General features: G+C 34.7%; 1 protein-coding gene across 3 annotated transcripts in view; it reads left to right on the forward strand.

Annotated features, from left to right (window-relative positions):
• STAG1 (stromal antigen 1) overlaps window positions 1–13,194 on the forward strand; it is a 388,204-nt gene that overhangs the window by 238,138 nt on the left and 136,872 nt on the right. For all 3 annotated transcript variants that reach the window (XM_053669339.1, XM_053669338.1, XM_053669340.1), the window contains 2 exons: window positions 1,505–1,578; window positions 10,817–10,940. In XM_053669339.1, the coding sequence (XP_053525314.1) occupies window positions 1,505–1,578; window positions 10,817–10,940 (198 nt within the window). The remainder of the gene's footprint in view (window positions 1–1,504; window positions 1,579–10,816; window positions 10,941–13,194) is intronic.

A 13,194-nucleotide genomic window follows, 5' to 3' on the forward strand; every position in this document is an offset into this window, starting at 1 on the left:
ATACCATAAACTGACTGACTTATAGAAAAGGAATTTATTTTTACAATTTTGTAGGCTAGAAGTTGAAAATAACTCATCTTCACATGGCTTGCTCCTTGTCTATGTGTGTCAGTCTCTAAATTTCTCCTTTAAGAAACCAGTCGTACTGTATTATAGTCCCGCCCTACTTCAGTATAACCCCATATTAACCTATTACTTCTGCCACACCGTATTTCCAAACAAGGTTTGAAGTACTGGGTTTAGCACTTTTAACCTATGATCTTTTCAGTAGCACACTTCAACTAACAATACATACCATGTTTGAAATACTACGGGATTAAATTTTGGAACTGTAGCTTCAATAAGTACTGCTAACCAAACATATAGTTGTTATAAACTAATTATTTTTAAAAATAATAAATGCAGGAAAACTAGGTTTTAAAACTTAAGAGTAATTTGCTATAGTTTGAATGCTTTAGTATAAAAGTATTTTTAAACTTATTTCAGTAAAACCTGAAACAAAGTATACAGTAAAAGAGTAAGTCAAGAAATTTTTTCACATTGGAGTATACTGTTAAAGCCAGTATTTCACTGGGTATTAATACAAAACAAATTAGAATAAGAAATAACACAATGAATGTGATTTTCTATCAGGGTTTTTGTTCCTTTTGAGCAGTGAATAAACCCAAACTTTAACTGAAAACAGTGTTGCCTAAAATGTATTATCTTTTGCCATAGTGTTTTATTTTGTTGCTCTACTCCAATACCGATGGTTTGGATCCATGTTAACTTCTCATTTAATATGCCTGCTACACTGGGAACTTCGTCTACTCACAGTCATGGGCTAATCAGATACAGAGTCATATTTTGATACTTTAGGTAGATTTGGATGTTTCTTCTGCAGTGACAAGTATGATAGTCATGGGTGATCTGTCCAAGAAAGGCAAAACCAAGCCCAGGGACCTGGTTTGGACAAAAAAAGTGTAGAAATTGAGCCCTAGTGCCAAAACAAGTGGTATTTTGGAGATAGGAATTTCTCTGCACTTTTCAAGAGAGACAGAGGAGATTCTAAAACCACTATAATATGGCTATAGAAATAATGCAAGAACATTGGTAAGATCAGATATCCATTGCATAATAAGTGACAAAAATGATTGATAAATTACCCAGAATAAGAATAACTAGTTATTTAAAGCAGTTGGAAACTGTTCATATTAAATCAGCGATTTTTAACCGTTGTGCTACAAAAAAATTTAAAACATGCAGTACTCAACTATTTAATCAAAGGCATTAAATTCTTTTTACTTAGAGTATTAAATTAAAAAATGACAGCAGCCATCACAACAATGTTCATCTGGTGTGAATGAATCAAAATTATACCTCTTTGTTTTTGTCAGATCAGCAAAACCTATATATTTTGATATGCTGCAGAATATTAATAATTTGCACTGTGAAATGAATAAATTTGAAAATCATTGCTGTAAACAATATGATCAACATTTTAATAATTCATTTTTTATTTTAGCTACAAGAAAACCAAGATGAAATTGAAAATATGATGAACTCTATTTTTAAGGGTATATTTGTTCATAGATACCGGTAAGAGTTTTTTTTTTAAATATTTAGCTTTTTTACTTATAATTTATTACATTTTTGTAGTTCTGGAGAGTATAGTAGAAACTCTACTTTGTTTTATTTTCTGGAAAACACTTTTGGCTATAAAAGCTAAATAAATTTCATATTGCTACTATGGAAGAATGTGTTACCTCCACCACCACTGCCATATTCGTCCAAATTCAGAACTTAACACTGTCTGAAGCACACTATGTGCTTGCATTTGTATTGGTGGAATATTAATGAGGTAGTCTTAAGTTAATGCAACCATAATAAGATGTGATTATCTTCATATTTGAAAAAATTAATTGCATTGCTTCCTGTTCAGTGGTACTCATCTTGTTCCATAAAAATTAAGTAACAGTCTGTGAAGGTGGGAGAAAAGGGAACCCCTGCAGATAATACAACAGTTTCATAATGTTGTTTTCTTTTACCTTCAGCTGTATGCATCAAAGTAGAAGCAGAGTATCTCCCAAGTATATTTGTCATCCTAAATTGCAAATGAGTTTAGTTTGTCTTTCTGTGAAACCTCTGAACTTTAAAAATATTAAACTACATTATTAAAGAACATATTTCATAAGAATCAATGGCTCATATACACACATTTGTTACTGTTTGCTATTGGTGTGTTTAGTCGGAGAGGCACAGATAACATTACTTTAGACGCATTTGAGACTATAATTGGCCAGTTGATTTAAAAAGTTAGTTAAAACAGGAAAATTGTTTTAGTTTTCCTTAAATTTTTAATTTATTTTCAGAGAGAGGGAAAGGGAGGGAGAAGAAGAGGGAGAAAAACATCAGTGTTTGAGAGACACATCAATTAGTTGCCGCTCACATGCCCCCATCAATTGGGGACCTGGTCCACAACCCAGGAATGTGACCTGACCTCCTGGAATCAAACCAGTGACCTTTCAGTTCATAGGCTGGCACTCAGTCCACTGAGCCACACCAACCAGGGCCTGGTTTTTTTCTTTTTGATGTTTTTTTTTTTTCTTTTTAATTAATTAATTAATTTTTAATTTATTCTTTATTATATGTTTTCATTACTATTTAGTCCCCATATATTCCCCTCCCTGCAGGAAAATTTTATAAGTAAATTTGTTATTTTAATATGAACATTTTGCTTTAATTCAGATATATAAAGATCTTTTGAATAAAGCCAAGCCCTTTATTTTGAGTATGAAATGTCTGATTGGAGTTTCATATCCTCTTTCTTACATAAGCTACCCATGCTATAATAAACTACTGATAAATGTAGTTTGGGGGAAAAACACCTAAAAACTTTATATACCTGCCATGCAGTCTTTTCTTAATTTGTAAGTTTATGAGGTATGATTAATATAAAGTAACCTGTGTGTTTAATTGCACAGTTTGGTGAGTTTTCACATCTATCTGCATGTGTAGAACTGCCACAGGCATGATAATATGAGGTCTATCCAGAAGGTGTCTAGCCATGCAATATGAAAAACAGAGATATTAATTGAAGAAGATACAAGATATAAGAAACATTGTATATAGGCAGTGACACCTGTCCTCTTCAAAGTGGCTACCTCAGGACCTCACACAGTTCTCCTAATTGCCATCAGCTACCCCGTTGTATTTTCCTGAATCTCATCAAGGGTCTAAAATCTATTCCCTTTCAAAGGCAGAAGTTGCAGGGCACCAAATCTGGGCTGTAGGGGAGCTGAGTCACTTGGATGGTTTGATGTTTCTTCAAAAAACCCTGTAAGAGATGTGATGCATAAGTGGGTGTGTTGTTATGATGAAGCAGCCAATCACCAGTTCCCCATAGCTCTGTGGCCTTCTGAATCATTTGAATACTTTCCATGGAGGAATCGTCAAGCTTAATGCAAAATCCTTGCTCTACTCAGTCATTTTGACTATGACAGCCACACAGTACACATGCTCACTCAATGGCTTCTACCACCCCACTGACTAGTACAGTGAAGTTGTCATTGTTCACACACATGCATTCCAATCCACTCTCCTTGGCTGCCAAGTTACATTGATGTGGTGTAAACTGTTTTTGTTATATTAACAGTGGCTGGACTTTTTCTGGTTATACCTCATACTTTGTACTATTGAATAGACAATTAGTAAATTAGAATATAATATCATCTAATTTACCCAGGCACAGTATAAGGGATAGAAAGTAAGGAATAACATTTCTGATACATGGGGGATTGTGTGAAGGTTTCATAGAGATTTGAAATTAAAAGAAGTATTGGAAACAAGTATTAATGAGATAACTGAAATTTTACAAATTTAGTTTCAAAAACAGTTTTTAGATTGAAAAGAGTTATAATGAATGTCGAATAAGTCAAGGAAAAATTTCCACATATATACGTAGTCAAAATGTAAATCATTAAAGATCATGAGAAAATCTTAATAGCAGCCAAAAACAAAAGACTATAATTAAACAGTTTTAAGGCTGTAAAAACAACTTAGTGGAGGAAGAGATAACAGGAAGGATTTCAACAGTTTTTTGTAGATGAAAAGTATATGTCTTTTATTTTCTAGTTGAATTTTCATTTGTTTACACTACAGGGAAACATTTCACAATCATGTTTTCAGAACTCTTATACAAGTCCATTAAATGATGTATCATAAGCAAATTGTCCTTTTATTCTTTTAATCTTTTTGTTCCCTTACATTTTATCTTTGACCTAACCTGTGTGTCAGGTTGATAGTTAAAATATAAATACTAATGAAAGATTTTTCTTTGAGTTTTATGTATGTTTGACATTCAGGTTTGAATCTTACTTAATAAGAAAACTAAGGTGTTATATATGGTAACAGCTGTATCAGCTGCTCTGTGTGAAACCCTATGTGTGCCTTTCCATGTACTTTTATACTGTTGTCACTAATCGATACTGCAACAAAAATGAGACAAAAAATACTTATAGTTTTATGAATGTATAAAATTGCTGATGTATTTAAAATAACTAATCATTCTGAAATAATGCTGAACTATATAGATTTAATTAGCAAACAGGAATGTTAATCAGCTCTTCAGGTCTGCACTTAAACGTTACTGCCTCTCAAAAGACTTTTTTGACCCCTTTTAGTCTCCTCCATCATTTACATGCTTGTTTGTTCCTTGTACTTCTCTATACTAACATTTAGCACTCTCTAAGATAATATTTATTTTATTCATCTTTAGGTTATAATTTCTGTTCTCAAGTTCTTGTTCACAATCTAATAAAGGGTAGCATGACTTTCAAGTAACTCCTTAAGGTATTTCTTTCTCCCCTAGACTATTAAAAAAAATTCTCTGTAGTTTTTGTATTTTGGAAAATGTAATTTTTTTAGCCAAATATTAGTGACAGAATTGGTTGAGATATGAATTCATTGTTGTGCTACAATTTAGATTAGTGGATCTTCTTGAGGCTTATAATTATTTCTCACTTTGGAACTCTCATGAGATGTTTTATATGGGAGAGATAATTGTATTTGTGAAATCAGCCATATTAGCCCAGAGTTATTCTCTGAAATTAATATTGTAGTCATTTTAATTTATTAACTTTCTTATTAGGAAAGCACCTTTAAGGTTAGTATGAGAAACATTTAATTAAGATTCGTTACAGTTAAATTTCTTTCTGTTTTAAGCAGAAAATATTTGAATTCCATCTGCCAACAAAGTAATTCAAAACAAAAACTTAAGTCTAGATATTAAGGTTCTTGTCTCCCAAAAAAGACAATAACTGTGAGGATCAGTAAATTAGATTCATTTTTATGTTCATAAAAATGAACATAATTATTTTTTATGCTGTTAAATGGAGTTAAAGAATTTCGTGCCAAAATTATACTTCTCTAGTTCTATTTTTATTTCTTTGAATTTTCAGGTAAAGTGTATCCTGACTTTATTTTTAGTTGTTTGAGTCTTTAGTATCAGAATGCTATAAAAATTAATTCATGTTATGATTGTCTTAAACATTCCCTCTTGTCTTACTTTTTTACCTTCTACTTAAATCTTTGCATTGGAAACTCCTAGCACCTATATCTAAACATTACCTTTTTTAAGTGGAATGAGGCTGTTGGAAATAGAAATAAAGTGTCAAAAAGAAATTATATATGAAGATCAAGGGTTTCTTCTTTTCTAGGGTTTGAGGACTTCACTGCATAAGAAAAATATCTGTAAAATCAAAAGTTATATTGTAATTAAATCAAGGAATATTTAGAAACATGCTGCATTTTTATTTTATAGTTTATCTACTTAAACAGGATATTAGCTCCCAGAGGTTAACAAAGCTTTTAGCAGTCTAATAGTATTAGAAATTAGAATTAGACTTAGAGATTCTTATAAAAATATTTTGAATAAGATTTCCTTACTGAAATAAAGCTAAATTTTTATGTTAGGAATTAGCCATCCATAATTTCAATACCATTGGTAATATTAATGCCAATGGTAATGAGTGGAAGAATGAGCTTTGTACATATGAAGTTACTATACTTAGTCATCATTATAGTTTTAAATAGCATACCATACCTATTCATCTTGTCCTCAGTCTGCTTTCCTAAAATTATGTGATAAAAAATGCAGCCTGGTTTTTTTAGTTTTGATGGGGTTTTTTTGTTTCTGTTTGGTTTTTTCTTCTTTGTTTTTATAAAGTAATACAGCAGAGAATAAAAGCACCCTGATCCCTGAGACATGACTACTTAGTAAGATTGAGAAAGCTGAAAAAATCCTATTATTTGGGTATTTAGTGATTGTGTTGTTTTTTGGATTGTGTTTTTATTTGGACAGCCCAGTAGAGAAAAAAAATTATATCCATTTGTGGCTTACAAAGGTGGAAATCCATATTAAATAGTAGAACAATTCCAAGTGACAAGCAAGCATGTGAGAAGCACTGATTCATGGAAAAATTGGTTAATACTAATAAAACTGAAAATGTGTACTCTCTGTCACCTAGTAATTTATCTTCTAGGTACTATAAAAACAATGTCTTACTGACTTCATTTGAACATGTCCTACATCAGGGAAACAGCATTCCAAGAAAAGAATACTTAATTGCCTTTATACAAGTTAAGCGTTTTAGTATTTTCTATCCTAAATACTTTGATGTTTTTCTTATCAGTCAAGAAATTTACTTCATCATGTGCACTGTTTGAAAGCACTACCATAGGGAAACTGTTACACATGTGCACAAGGAGGCGAATACAAGAATGGTCATGGCATTCATTGTTAAGAAAGGAAATCTAGAGAATGTATAAATTGTTTGTAAAATATTTATAGAAAGGAACACTGTAAAATCAGTTAAAATTAATATATTGGAACTGGAGCTATGTGAATCAGTATGTATAAGTGTTATAATATGATTTTTGAGAAAAAATTGGAGAGGGTACCTTCAGGATATTAAATATGAACAGTTTCAAAATACGTAAAACAAGGACTTCTGGCCAAGATGGAGGCATAGGTGGAAACACTGTGCCTCCTCGCACAAACAAGTTGAAAGACAACAAAGTTTTAGTTACAAAAACGCAGCCAAAATACAGAAAATGTAACTGTACGGAAGTCCAACAACAACGAACCCTTCATCCAGACAGGTAAGAGAGGCGGAGTCAGCGGCTGAGCAGGGTCGGGCAGGAAAGATCAGCTGGACGGACCAGCAGCTCAGGAGTGCAGAAGTACAGGCAGCAGTTGGCAGATCCCAGGTGTGGGGTGGCAATGGGTGGGCCCAGTGAGGGCGCAAGGTGGCTGGCTGACCATGGTCACACATTCACGTGCAGACAAACCAAGCAAAGGAGCGAGCAATGAGACAGGCTGCTGAGGCTAGAGCCCCAGCAATGGGAATTAGAGCCTGAAAGCACCAATTGGAAAGACTTTTGGGGTCGAGGTGCCAGGAGAAACTCCCAGGCTCACAGAAAGTTCATTGGAGAGACCCACAGGGTCCTGGAGGGAGCACAAGCCCACACCTGGGAACTAGCACCAGGGGGGCCCAATTTGCTTGTGGGAAGCAGCAGAGGGGACAGAAATCTGAGAGAGTGGAACACCATTGGCCCTCTCTGACCCTGCCCCCAAATACAGTGTCACAATCCAGGGACCTGGGTTGCCTTGCCCTGGTGAACACCTAGGGCTCCACCCCTCATACATAACAGGTGCCAGCAGACCAAAACATTATGGCTCAAGAACAGCTCAAAGCCCCAGAGCCAATAAATCTAAGTGACCAAGAGATAGCTAACGTTTCAGATGTACAATTCAAAACACCGGTGATCAGGATGCTCACAGAATTGGTTGATTTTAGTCACAAATTAGAGGAACAAATGAAGGCTAAACTAATCGAAATGAAGGGAAATGCACAGGAAACCAGTAGTGATGGAAAGGAAACTGGGACTCAAGTCAAGGGAGTGGACCAGAAGGAAGAAAAAAATGACCAAATAGAAAAGGATGAAGAAACAAGAATTCAAAAAAATGAGGAGAGGCTTAGGAACCTTCAGGACGTCTTTAAACGCTCCAACATCTGAACTATAGGGGTACCAGAAGGGGAAGAGGAATAGCCATGAGTGGAAAACTTATTTGAACAAATAATAAAGGAGAACTTCCCCAGTCTGGCAAAGGAAATATACTTCCAGGGAATCCAGGAAGCTCATAGAGTCCCAAAGTACGTGTACCCAAGAAGGAACATACCAAGGCACATCATCATTACATCAGCCAAGATTAAAATGAAGAAGAGAATCCTAGAAGCAGCAAGAGATAAGGGGACAGTCACCTACAAAGGAGTTCCCATCAGACTGTCAGCGGATTTCTCAAAAGAGACCCTACAGGCAAGAAGGGGCTGGAAAGAAGTATTCCAGGTCGTGAAAGGCAAGGACCTACATTCAAGATTGCTTTATCCAGCAAAACTTTCATTTGGAATGGAAGGACAGGTAAAGTGCTTCTCAGATAAGATCAAATTCAAGGAGTTCATCATCACCAAACCCTTATTATATGAAATGTTAAAGGGACTTATCTAAGAAAAAGAAGATAAAAAAGATGAACAGTGAAAGGACAACAAACTCACAGTTATTAATAACCACACCTAAAACAAAAGTAAATTAAGAGGACAGCTAGATCAGGAGCAGAAATGGAGATCACATGAAGGGTTAATAACAGGGGAGTAGGAGGAGGAGAAGGGGGTAGAAGATACAGAGAATAAGTAGCATAGATGGTAGGTAGAAAATAGACAGGGGGAGGGCAAGAATAGTATGGGAACTATAGAATCTAAAGAACTTGTGACACATGGACATAAACGAAAGGGGGGGAATGGTGGGGGAGGGATGTGCAGGGTGGAGGGCAATGAAGTGGGGCAATAGGACAACTATAATAGTGTAACCAATAAAATATATTTTTAAAAAACAATAAAAAAATACATAAAACAAGAGATCAAAAGTTAAAGCCTGATGATGCAGATGGGACTGATAGTCATTGAAGCAAGGGTAGTCAGTTATACTCAGGGAGGGCAGTATGTCAGGAAGTGTATATAGAAGGTTTTAACTATAATATTTTAGTTCTTTTAAGTTGAGAATTAAAAAATATTACAGTTGAAATATTTTTATTATCTTGTCTCTCTAACTTTTATATTTGAAATTTTTATATTTATTAAAAAATGACCTTGAGCTATTTATGTTCAATATTATGAAGGCCTAGGAACATTCTTTCACATTTGTAGTAAAGCTACTTTTTGTACACTATTGTCTGTAAATAACTAGATTGATGGCATTTAAAAGATTATGATAGTAAACATTTATGGAAGGTTTAGTAGGCGCCAGGCACATTTTCCTTTTATTAAGTCATTTCATTCTTACCGTAACTCTGTGAACTCCAGGTACAATTACTATCCCTGTGTTACAGATGTTGAAATTTAAGAAAGAGCAATGTAACTTGTCTAAAGCCACACAGCTAGTAAATAGTAGAGCCAGAATTTGAGCTCAGGATGTTTTGCTCCAGATTCTCTACCACTCCAGACTCTGTACCATAAGCCTCTATGCTATAGAATCTCTCCATTAGAAAAAGGTATTAACAAACAAAAATAATATAGGAAAACAAAGATTATGATTAGTAGTGTGGCTCTGAAAGAGAAAGCTTCTCTCTTTTTTATTGTTTAGTAGACACAGGGACTTACAAGGGTCTGTGATTTATTAGAGCCGAAAGTGAAATATTAGAATGCCACCAGCACCCATCTTGTTACAAAAGAGCAACTAAGAAAGTTCCTTAGTTAACATTAAAATTCCAGCTACCAGTAAATTATTGCCAGATTAATTAATTGAGAGATGATTGCTTTGTATTTGAATAATTACAAATTATCTTAAATTATAAGTTACTCATGCATTAGATAAATCAAAATCCTTGAATTATCAATCTACAAAAGATCAATCTACAAAAGAAAGTTAGGATTCACTTTATTGCATTTAATATTTTTCTTTTAGCTGGAGCTAATAACCTATTAAAAGGTAAGGTAAAAATATTAACATCATAGTTGGTCATGATTCACAGATTTGAGAATAGGAAAATTTCAAATTGTTATATTGGGTGCTTGTAGTGTGAGGTGAAAAGCTGTATGGGTATGAGCCAGAAACCTTACTTTTGGTGTTTGTTCTATCACCACTTACTTCATAGTGTAGTCAGTAAGATTTTTTTCCATTGTGACTAAATGTAAATTATTATTCTGTCCTGTGCAGTTACATTAAGCTTTTAGGTTTTACAAAATATCATACATTTTCAAATAACATTTGCTTCTGCAGTGTTGTCTCATAGATAGATATATTCATTTGTGCCTTAGTCATAAAAATTATTTTCTTTCGATTCATTACATATGTGCCTACTTAGAAAGGTTCAGTTATTTAGGGAAACAACTTTTGAGTTCTGTATTATTCTATATTTGACTGTTGGTACTCTGATTTAACAACAGAGTTCCTTAGATTTAACAGCATATTTGTTGACTTCATAATATTTGTGAGACTTTTAGAAGCTCCAAATGTCTAGTCTAATGAATATAATGTGGATGAGTTAAAAATAAGATGATTTCCAGAGCATTATTTTTCAGTTTGGTATCACTAGTTTTTATTCCATGACAGCCTTAGAAAAAAAACAGAAAATACTGTATTTGGGGGGCTTTTGAGAGTACAGATGTGAAATGGCATCTTAGGAATAATTTGAATATTTATTGCTTGCTGAAAATGAATGTGAAATGCATTCTACTTGTCATATTATTCAGGTATTTGTTTTTTTATTTTCTTCTTCTAGTGATGCTATTGCTGAGATTAGAGCCATTTGTATTGAAGAAATTGGAGTATGGATGAAAATGTATAGTGATGCCTTCCTAAATGACAGTTACCTAAAATATGTGGGTTGGACTCTTCATGACAGGGTAAGTTATGTTCCAGGCTTTGATATATAGTATGCTATGCTTGTCTTATTACTAGACAATATTTTTAATACCATGGGAATAACTTAATCACTTGATGGACATGATCAAATATGAGACATCAGCCCATGTGTGAAAACCCTTCTTACCTAGTAGTAATGTTTTAAACAAAAATGGACAGTCTGATACATATAAAATTTTAAGAGAACATATTATCCCAAGAAACTAATTATAATCTTTTTTAGTTTGGAATCAGAGGACATTCTTTATTTTTGTTAAAATAGAAACAGTAAGCTTTCTGGTTTTAAACTTTTTAGGCTTACGTCACAGTAGAGTGTTTGTTCTCAAGAGTTGAATAAATTTGTTCGACTCCAGGATATTTGACTAAAAATACATGATATTTGTATTTAAAGAGACTTGACTTAAAGACTAATTTCACATTACTGAGTCTTGAATAAGTAATCCTCAAAATAATCAAGAGGAGTGATAAATTATTAGAATTTTTATCATAAACTACCTTGTATTTTATAACTTGAACTGCCAGATATTCACAAATATGGAAATATTACAATTCATTTCATAAAGAATTTATTTATTTATTTTTAGACAGAGGGGAAGAGAAGAGAAAGATTGAGAAAAATATTAATTTGTGGTTGCCTCTTGCACACCCTGTATTAGGGACCTGGCCCACAACCCAGACTTGTACCCTGACCAGAAATCCAACCTGGGACCCTTTGGTGCCCAGGTTGGCCAGCCTCAATCCACTGAGCCACACTAGCCAGGGCTACAATTTAAATTGTTATGTTGGCAGCAATAATGTTACCAGGTGCTAGACCAGTAGAGTCAGACCTTGGTTCATGAACCTTGGTACTTCAGTTCTGATTAAGAAAAAGTTTATTTAAAAAGTCACGGAGGTAGAAGAAGTTAGTGGTAGTAAAAGTGGGCTCAAGAAACAAGTTACAGAGGCAAAATAGGAGCCCTTGGACCTTCAGAGAGAGAAAGGTAACTTGCCTGAGGGGGGAGGGAAAGGCATGACTGTGCTCCTGGAAGGGAGAACAGCACTGGGTTCTTCTCTTGAGTGTTTTTGTCTAGAGGTCTCAGGGGGAGGATCCCAGTAGAATGTTCATCAGTTTTCCAGATACGTCCCTTCAGCGTTGTGGTCTCTACTGTTTGGTTGACACCAGGGCAGGGGTCTCTAATGGCAGCTGTAACATCACTTGTCTGGTTTTGGTGCTATACTGGGCTTGGAACTGAAACACTACATAGGCCTGGATGTCATTTCTAGATGTTAATGCTTAAAAGAGTGGTAATGCAAGAGTCCAAATGAGAGTTGCATGAGGCCACTCTTTGGCCCATTGTTCCTCCTTCAATGGGGAATCTACTGCATGACCAGCAACATGCTAGGGGAAGGTCCCAACAACATGACCAGAGATATTAAAGGTCAGAGGGTCTAAACCACATGACTATTGATATCCTAAGGGAGGAAAGGCTACCCTGGAGTTGAGGTTCTTGTTTTCCCCTTTGCTAAGTGTTAGTTGGTCTACCTTGAAGCAGGCTGTGAAAGAATTCACAAAGAAAAGAAAGTACAGAGAGAAGAGTTTTTACTCATTTTTTAAGAGTGGGAAGGGTCATGGTATGGAGAGATACACCAGAACTGAGGGGTGGAAACTTTGAGCTTGTATTGGATTAGAATTGGATTTTAAAAGGTGTGGGGAGGGTGCTGTTGTGTGTCCCCTGGGCTTTTGGGGGTGTAACACAGGAGGTTTTGGTTGATTTTACATAAGCTGTAACTTGCTCCATTGTTATCTTTTGCCTGTTGATCTAGGGGGTGGTGAGTCACATTCTCTGATCTTGCTTTCCTGTAATTTCCAGTCCTAGGGATATAAACTCAGAAGAGTAAAAATGGCAGTCATGTTTAATAAGGTCATAGGCCTGCTGGACAAATGACACCATGGTACAAATGGTGCCAGCTTAATCCTTTAAGTACCCAAGGCTTTCCTCCCTGATGACATTTTGTACCTAACCTATTGTCCTTGCTCTACTTATGTCTGCCTAACTGCCTACCACAGTTATAGTTCATTATTTCAATTGTTGAAATTTGTCACAGCTATTAAAAGACTTTATTTTTAATTCAATTATATTCTTACATTTTTAAGGCAAATTTGGTAGTATTATAAGACATTATCTTACTATTATCAACTTGTAGAGGATTTACTTTTTAAAGTATTATCAAAGATTTTCTTTCTTTGAAGTGTCT

This window comes from Artibeus jamaicensis, unplaced genomic scaffold (genome assembly GCF_021234435.1).
Source record: "Artibeus jamaicensis isolate MK-2021 breed Jamaican fruit bat unplaced genomic scaffold, CSHL_Jam_final contig_519, whole genome shotgun sequence".
NCBI classification, from domain to species: Eukaryota; Metazoa; Chordata; class Mammalia; order Chiroptera; family Phyllostomidae; genus Artibeus; species Artibeus jamaicensis.